Raw genomic sequence first — 9,536 nt, forward strand, 5'->3', positions numbered from 1 at the left:
CCAGGCATGTCCCACCGGGAGGAGGCCCCGAGGAAGGCCCAGGACACGTTGGAGGGACTATGTCTCTCGACTGGCCTGGGAACGCCTCGGTATTCCCCCGGAGGAGCTGGAGGAAGTGTCTAGAGAGAGGGAAGTCTGGGCATCTTTGCTTAGACTGCTGCCCCCGCAACCCGATTCCGGATAAGCGGAGGAAAATGGAATGACGGAAGCTAAATATTATGAAAGTATGGATGCTTTTCAGCATCCATACAATAATAATAAAGGCTAGGATAACATAGTGTGGTTGCTTTGCATCCACACAATAAATAAATACCAGGAAAACATGGTGTGGATGCTGAATCAGCATCAACACAATTAAGATATATAAATGTATCTCTAGTCTATAGACAAATATATTGTAAGTCATGTGTGAATATGTTAAGACTCAAAGCATTTATTGTTATGTGCACAGTAAGGAAACATGTTTCCATGTACAATGAAATTCTTACTTTTCTGTCCACAATGAATGCCAAACAATACAAGGTGAAATATAAGGTAGATAAATAGTACACAAAATCTGATGGCACTTAAAAACAGCAAGTGGAAACAAATGTAATAAAAAAAGAAAATATAAAGAATATAATAAAGACAGAATGTATGCTACATTGGAGCTGGATGTGCAATAGGTGGCAGTGAGTGTGCAATTATGCATTTGCAAACTTGGAATGTAAACAGTACAAGCGGAATTACATGAAGTAAGTCCTGATTGTATACCTGTCAGCTGTTTAGGAGTCTGATGGCAGTTGGAAAGAAAGAGTTTTTCAGTCTAGAGGTCCTGCATTTCACACTCCTGTACCTCCGGCCTGAGGGTAGAGGTGTGAACAGTCCGTGCAGGGGGTGGGCGGGGTCCTTTAGGATGGAGGCAGCTTTTCTGCGGACTCTGTATTGGTAGATGCTCTGCAGAGGGGGCAGTGGAGTCCTGGTGATCTTCTCCGCAGTCTTTACCACTCTCTGCAGGCGCTTGTGGTCCATAGCAGTAGTGCTGCCATACCAGACAGTGATGCAGCTGGTCAAGATGCTCTTAATGATGCTGCTGTAGAAGTTGCAAAGGTGGCATGCCAAACCTCCTCAGCCTCCTCAGGAAGTACAGCCTGCTTGACCAGCTGTGTGGTGTTGAGTGTCCAAGTAAGGTCCTCACTGATGTGAACGCCCAGGTATTTGAAGCTGCACATCTTCTCCACTTCAAGCTCCTGGACGAACAGCAGCTGATGAGATCTCCTCTCCTTCCTCATGTCCACTATCACCTCCTTCATCTTGTCCGTGTTGAGGGTGAGATTATTGTCCTCGCACCGTGACACCAGAACAGCCACGTCCCTCCTGTAGGCTGCTTCGTCCCAGCCAGTGATGTGTCCTATTACTGCGGTAGGATGATATTATCCTTGTGTGATTTGACATTTGTTAGATTTGACATTTCACAAACTAATTCCTTGGAACTCTAAACAAAGTGGCTCATTTGTTCCTTTGCAAATTAACTGTGTGCATTAAAATTTGAAGTTGACTTTGGTTCACTAATTAAAATATACACAATCATGTAAAGATGCAGGTATGCATAAAAATTCTTTACTTGCTGCTGTACAACATATCTGCATATATCAAAATCAAGTTAAAAGTAAGCACTGCATTTAAACTCCATACACACAGATATATGCATGTGACATGATTTTCCCAAATTCACCAAAACTGCCTAAATACTTGAAAACCTGACATTCCCATTATCCTTGGCTGTATTTCATCTTTAACGCTAAATAGCAAACATTGCTATAACAGTCTGTATGAAAGTCATGATATGCTAACCCCTGGACATAGGAATAAAGCTTAACCTCTCACACTAAAGTGGCATATTTGAAACATATTAAAGCTCCAAACACTGCTTGAGGTTTTACGACAGAGATATTCACTCAGTAATAGACTACTATGAACCTGCGAACAGAGTTCCCTGCAGACCTCCCTCTTTCATGTTATTAATTCAGGACTCCAAAACCTCCCAAATGACAAAAACCTGCAGTTACAGTGCCTTGCAAAAGTATTCGGCCCCCTTGAACTTTGCGACCTTTTGCCACATTTCAGGCTTCAAACATAAAGATATAAAACTGTAATTTTTTGTGAAGAATCAACAACAAGTGGGACACAACCATGAAGTGGAACGAAATTTATTGGATATTTCAAACTTTTTTAACAAATAAAAAACTGAAAAATTGGGCGTGCAAAATTATTCAGCCCCCTTAAGTTAATACTTTGTAGCGCCACCTTTTGCTGCGATTACAGCTGTAAGTCACTTGGGGTATGTCTCTATCAGTTTTGCACATCAAGAGACTGAAATTTTTGCCCATTCCTCCTTGCAAAACAGCTCGAGCTCAGTGAGGTTGGATAGAGAGCGTTTGTGAACAGCAGTTTTCAGTTCTTTCCACAGATTCTCAATTGGATTCAGGTCTGGACTTTGACTTGGCCATTCTAACACCTGGATATGTTTATTTGTGAACCATTCCATTGTAGATTTTGCTTTATGTTTTGAATCATTGTCTTGTTGGAAGACAAATCTCCGTCCCAGTCTCAGGTCTGTTGCAGACTCCATCAGGTTTCCTTCCAGAATAGTCCTGTATTTGGCTCCATCCATCTTCCCATCAATTTTAACCATCTTCCCTGTCCCTGCTGAAGAAAAGCAGGCCCAAACCATGATGCTGCCACCACCATGTTTGACAGTGGGGATGGTGTGTTCAGGGTGATGAGCTGTGTTGCTTTTACGCCAAACATAACGTTTTGCATTGTTGCCAAAAAGTTCGATTTTGGTTTCATCTGACCAGAGCACCTTCTTCCACATGTTTGGTGTGTCTCCCAGGTGGCTTGTGGCAAACTTTAAACGACACTTTTTATGGATATCTTTAAGAAATGGCTTTCTTCTTGCCACTCTTCCATAAAGGCCAGATTTGTGCAGTATACGACTGATTGTTGTCCTATGGACAGAGTCTCCCACCTCAGCTGTAGATCTCTGCAGTTCATCCAGAGTGATCATGGGCCTCTTGGCTGCATCTCTGATCAGTCTTCTCCTTGTATGAGCTGAAAGTTTAGAGGGACGGCCAGGTCTTGGTAGATTTGCAGTGGTCTGATACTCCTTCCATTTCAATATTATCGCTTGCACAGTGCTCCTTGGGATGTTTAAAGCTTGGGAAATCTTTTTGTATCCAAATCCGGCTTTAAACTTCTCCACAACAGTATCTCGGACCTGCCTGGTGTGTTCCTGGTGTGTTCCTTGTTCTTCATGATGCTCTTTGCGCTTTAAACGGACCTCTGAGACTATCACAGTGCAGGTGCATTTATACGGAGACTTGATTACACACAGGTGGATTCTATTTATCATCATTAGTCATTTAGGTCAACATTGGATCATTCAGAGATCCTCACTGAACTTCTGGAGAGAGTTTGCTGCACTGAAAGTAAAGGGGATGAAAAAGTTTGAAATATCCAATAAATTTCGTTCCACTTCATGATTGTGTCCCACTTGTTGTTGATTCTTCACAAAAAAATTACAGTTTTATATCTTTATGTTTGAAGCCTGAAATGTGGCAAAAGGTCGCAAAGTTCAAGGGGGCCAAATACTTTCGCAAGGCACTGTATAGTGGCAGCTACCTCCTTATACCCTCAGATGTTACTGTACTGAGAAAAATTTATAAACCAGTATACCCTGGCTCTTTGAGGAAGTGTTACATTTTGTCTGAAATAACCAATAAAAGCTGTGACAAGGGTAATGTTATTGACTCCTTGATGTATTTTTTGCAATCCCTCTCTCAATTACATCACTTAATGTGATCACATGAGCTCAACAATAGCAAGACGTAGAGGATTTGTACTTTCAATTGGTTCAAGATAGATGAACCTTTAAAATGATACAATAACAAAAACAGCAATTACAAAAATGTAATGACAAGAAATTAACAAGGATGAGTAAAACACATTATGCATCTGGAGTAAGACTGCTTGCTCTGAATGACGAGGGCAGAGTGCAAATTTAAACAAACCTATATTATAGGCTAACCGATGAGGCACAGATGTGAAGGGCCCTTCATGATCAGGCCTGCAGACCAAAGCAGCGTGCAGTGCTGAGGATGTCTTCTCTGGTCAGATAGCATCCACAGAGCTGCCTCAAGCCAGTAAATGACTCCCTGCCATGCAGGACACGCCAGTTGTCTATGAAAATCACCTTATTAAGAAAAGAGAGAACATAATACTGTATCTAGATTACACCGAGTTACACTTACTTTGGAGGCTTTTTGTTTATTTACTTTCCACAATCCTAGAGCTATACATTGATTGACTGAAACTGATTTTTAGAGAAGCATTTGTAATTGTTTTCTGGCTCTGGCATTTCTGAATTAAGAGATTTAGGAGCACAAACTTAATTAGTGGAACTTTCTTACTTTTCCGGGAGTCAGATTCACCCACAGCTCATTCTCTGGTCGCCTTAGTTCAGTGGTCAGCTCCCGATGTGCCACATACCACCGCTGAACAGTGTCATGAGGGACTGTGTTAATCACTGACCGGTCATAGTTGTTGTATCTGTTGGGGAAAAAGAAGAAAACCCACTACTGCATTACTAACAAATTCCCTAAACATGTCAATGATGGACAACAAATTATTACAATCTGATACATCACTATAATGTGGATATGACAGGCTTGAACCAAATATATTATTACCATTTAATATAGCTTCCCCACCTGAGTTTACAAATGCCCATGTTGCTTGGACTATGAAACGAGGTGGTTGTGGTGGTGCCTTAGTCAACAAATCTGTTCACAATTTGGCGTCTCCTGTCTTATGTGTTCTCAGAATACAGGGCTAATGTCTGTCCCCAGAGTTTAAAAGAAGTCGGTTGCAGTCCCTGTCATGCCACTTCCCTCTAGAACACGTGTCAAACTCAAGGCCCGCAGGCCACATCCAGCCCGGCGTACAATTACATCTGGCGAGATCATTTTATATATCTTTTTTTTTAATGGCCCGGCGATATGAAGAGCCGGTAACACACAAACTACAAATTCCTTAATGCAGCACAACAGCTGCCTTACCGAACGATAGGCTACCTGCGATCATTCCCTCGTCAGATCAATTAAGTGTCTGGTGATGTGTCAGGGACCAAGCAGTAAGGCAAAAAGACACAGCTTCCAAAGTTCAAAATAAAGGGTTTTTATTAACCCAAAAGCAAGAAAAATACAAAATTAACATCAAATAAACTGGGCCCTAAAAGAGGTCAACAAAAGATAAGGAAACTCAAACTACAGCAAACTGAACTGTCTCAACAAAACCAACTGACCTAGCAAATGACACACACACACACAGGGGAACATATATACTGGCTGATCAAACCAATAACACACACAAGGGGTACACTAAAGACACTGCCAAAGCAATCAACTAATAAACACTAAACAGACAGTCTGCGCTCAACTAAATATTTCCTTTAAATATAAAGAAATTAACATAACTTGACAAATAAAGCTCTAACATAAACTACCAACAAATAAACAATAAATTTCTCCCAAACTCCCCCCTTTCTTGTATTGGGCACTTGGTGCAGTCCAGGCCTAGTGGGAGGTATTTAAACCTGCTGCTTCCTCAGTCCAATCTTTTAGCTGAACCACCCCCCCATCCATGGACCAGGAAACATGGTAACTCAAAAGAAAAGGTAAACATTAACAATACAAAATTAATCAAACGTGCATGCTCATTGATCAATTGTGTATGTCTAATATAAATTACCCACCCAAGTCCATGGCTGGTGGTGGTTTCGGCCCTCACATGGTGAAGGCCAGGACTGAGGCCTTCACATGATGTATACAACCCAAATTTCAAATCAAAGCTGGCCCCTAATAATGGCCAAGACAAAAGTTGATTATGAAAACAGAGCCTTTCAAAACCGGAGGGAGGCTGAGTATATGTTGACTGACATTGTCGGTAAACCCGTGTGTCTTATTTGTGGAGCTAATGTGGCTGTAATTAAGGAATATAACCTAAGACGGCACTACGAGACAAAACATCAGGACAAGCTGAAAAACGTGAATGCAGAGCAGAAGCTACAGAAGGTAGAGGAGTTGAAGAGGAATCTGACATCACAGCAGACGTTTTCACCAAAGCGAAATCACACAGTGAAGCTGCTGTGAAAGCAAGTTTTATTGTGGAGAGGAGAAAATCAGCCGAGGGAGAGTTTCTGAAGAGCTGCATGATGAAAGTGTGCGACGTCTGGTGTCTTGACAAAAAGCAGGTGTTTGCAAATGTAAGGCTTAGCAGAAATATGGTTGGTGATTTTAAGTTCAAGTTTGTTTATTTTGGAATAATATTGTATCCTGTCTACTTCGATTCATATTAATGTTCAAAAAACATTTAGTTTTAGTTTGTTCAACAAGTTTTTATCCTGTTCGGCCCGTGACCTAAAGTGTGCTTTGAGTTTTGGCCCCCTGCTTTCAGTTTGACACCCCTGCTCTAGAATAGTCGCCTTGTTGACAATAGACAGTATGAGTTAGTTGAGGCTTTTAAATTGAAATTTAGAACTGATCATAACACCTTTAGTTTTCAGTTAGTGGCATATTCATATATTACCTCAGGCCCAGTACCTTAATAATATTAAGGTAATAATATTAATAATATTAATATTAATAGTAATAATATAATTAATAGTAGTTTAATTAGTAAATTAGTAATAGTAATTAATATTAGTAGTAATAATATTAGTACCTTAATAATATTAAGGTACTAATATTAATATTCTCCAGCCAGTGGGTCAAACTTACTCTCAATGAACCTAATAAACCACAGCGAATCATCTGTTTCCACCTAACTCTATCCTCGGCATCCTCTACTCTCACCCCAATTAACTTCATGTCCTCTTTTAGCACATCCATATATCTCCTCTTTGGCCTTCCTCTTGACCTCTTGCCTGGCAGCTCCATCTCCAACATCCTTCTCCCAGTATAACCACTATCCATCCTCTGCACATGTCCAAACCATCTCAGTCTGGCCTCTCTGACCTTGTCCCCAAAACAGCCGACCTGAGCTGTGCCTCTGATGTGCTCATTCCTAATCCTGTCCATCCTGGTCCCTCCTAAACAGAACCTCAACATCCTCATCTCTGCTACCTCCATCTCTGACTCTTGTCTTTTCCTCACTGCTACAGTCTCTAACCCATACACCATAGCTGGTCTCACTACTGTCTTGTACACCTTTCCTTTGATTCTCACTGCCACTCTTCTGTCACACAACACTCCTGACACCTTTCTCCACCCCCTCCAACCTGCCTGCACTCGCCTCTTCACCTCTTTCCCACTTGAACTCCTCTGTCTGACCTACAGCACATCTCACTACTGTCGTACTCCTCTCATACATATCCTGAACTACTCTGAAGTACTTCTGTCCCACTCCTGACATCCTCATACAGTACCATAGCTCCTCTCTCGGCACTCTGTCGTACGCTTTCTCTAAATCCACAAAGACACAATGCAGCTCCTTCTGACCATCTCTATACTTCTTCATTAACATTCTCAGAGCAAAAATTGCATCAGTAGTGCTCTTTCTGGGCATGAAGCCATACTGCTGCTCACAGATATCCCCTTCCTTTCTTAGCCTAGCTTCCACTACTTTTTCCCATAGCTTCATTGTGTGGCTCATCAACTTTAAACCTCTGTAGCTGCTACAACTCTGCACATCACCCTTGTTCTTAAAGATCGGTACTAGTACACTTCTCAAGCTACAGCTGTTTGTGGTGGAGCTTTCTTATCCACTGCTGTGTGCAGTGGTTTATCATCCTCCTAAGTTTAACAGGGGCTTTATTCAGGAGTTTTTTGATTTCTTGGGTTTCATCCTGCCAAATGTTTAATATTTGGTGATTTTAGCATCCACGTCTGCTGTCCTGAGGACCCATTGGCCAAAGACTTTTTAAATATCGACTCTTTTAATCTCACTCAATCGGTGCATGGCCCTACACATGAGCGTGGACACACACTGGACCTTGTGATCTCTCATGGACTGCCTGTTTCCATTACCGAAATCTGTGACTCTCGGTTTTCAGATCACTTGCCTGTTTTATTCAATGTAGCTGCTCCGTCACTGGTAGACAGACCTTTTATTCCTGTAGACGTACTGTCACTTCTTCTACAGCAGGAGAGTTTTCTATTCATTTTAAAAACTCTGGTCTGTATTTGGTGGATGATGTCTCCTCTTACACGAATCCTGAGGAACTACTGAGTTCATTAACGACCACTTGCCAGGATATATTGGATTTTATCGCCCCTCTTCGACACAGACCAGCCAAGATGCAACCAGTGCCCTTGCTAAATGATTCTACTCGGGCACTTAGACAAAGATGTCAGCAAGCTGAACACAAATGGAAGAAGGATAAATTTCATGTTTCTCTTCATTTCTGGGATTGTCTCTCTGACTATCAGGAGGCTGTAAAATCTGCCAAATCGAGCTACCTTTCCAACATTGTCACCAGTAATCATCATAAACCTCAGGTCTTGTTAACTCTGTTATCAACCCGTGAAACCTTGCTTCTCATCCCGAGCCATCTGTAGCAGTATGTGAGGGTTTTCTTCAATATTTTACTGATAAAATCACTAGCATTAGACATTCCTCCAGTTCTACAAATCCTGACCCAGCTGATATTCCTCTGCATTCTGCTGTCTTTGATCAGTTTGAGTCTGTATCTTTGCCTATGCTATCTGAACTGGTTCACCACATGAAATCATCTCACTGTTCTTTGGATTGTTTGCCAGCTAGACTGTTTAAAAATATTTTTGACTCTGTTGGGCCTAGCTTTATGGCTCTGATTAATTTATGTTTAAGGACAGGCTCAGTTCCAGATGCTTTTAAAAAAAGCAACTGTCCAGCCTCTTCTCTAAAAGCCAAATCTTGATCATTGTGTTTTCTAATTTTAGACCAGTGTCTAAATTATGTTTTATGTCTAAAGTTCTGGAGAAGATTGTTTTTATCTTATCTTTTATTATTTATTAAATAATGGCATTGAGGAGCAATTTCAGTCTGGATTTAAATCAAAACATAGTACTGAGTCTGCGTTATTGATTGATTGATTGATTGATTTATTCTTTCAAACATGCAGAACAGAACAAATGAACAAATGGCAACAACACACATAATTGCACATATCTAACCAATGCTAATCCAAAATCAGTTTGCTTACACATATTACATGTTTGAATGGAGTAGGAAGAAGTCAGACTTATCCAGTCCTACCCCATGACATCATATTATACAAAAATTAATGCTTCATTGGCTGCAAGCAGTATCTCTACATTAATAAACAGAGTATTTCCTTAATGCCTTCTCGAATAATCTTATTCTTGCATATATCTTGTATAACACATACATTTATATTTATGTTTAAACTCCTCAATTCTAGTACTATTTTTCATGTCCACAGTTAAATTATTCCATAGTTTGACCCCACTTATAGAAATACAAAATCTTTTTTTGGTTGTACGTATAGCATGAAC

At 40.8% G+C, this 9,536-nt stretch overlaps 1 protein-coding gene across 3 annotated transcripts in view; it reads right to left on the reverse strand.

The window, feature by feature from the left end:
• Window positions 1-9,536, reverse strand: part of tmlhe (trimethyllysine hydroxylase, epsilon) — a 40,353-nt gene that overhangs the window by 19,978 nt on the left and 10,839 nt on the right. Inside the window, exons 6-8 of one of the 3 annotated variants that reach the window (XR_002274996.1) lie at window positions 4,452-4,590; window positions 4,053-4,234; window positions 1,148-1,396 (exon numbers count right to left, since the gene is read on the reverse strand). Coding sequence is in view for 1 of the 3 variants with exons in the window: in XM_020600517.1 (XP_020456173.1) it covers window positions 4,103-4,234; window positions 4,452-4,590 (271 nt within the window). In the remaining 2 variants the exon portion in view is untranslated. Of the gene's footprint in view, window positions 1-1,147; window positions 1,397-3,704; window positions 4,235-4,451; window positions 4,591-9,536 lie in introns of those variants that run through there. The other 2 variants (XR_002274997.1, XM_020600517.1) reach the window with 2 other exon arrangements.

This window comes from Monopterus albus, unplaced genomic scaffold (assembly GCF_001952655.1).
Source record: "Monopterus albus unplaced genomic scaffold, M_albus_1.0 scaffold47.1, whole genome shotgun sequence".
In the NCBI taxonomy this organism is placed as follows: domain Eukaryota; kingdom Metazoa; phylum Chordata; class Actinopteri; order Synbranchiformes; family Synbranchidae; genus Monopterus; species Monopterus albus.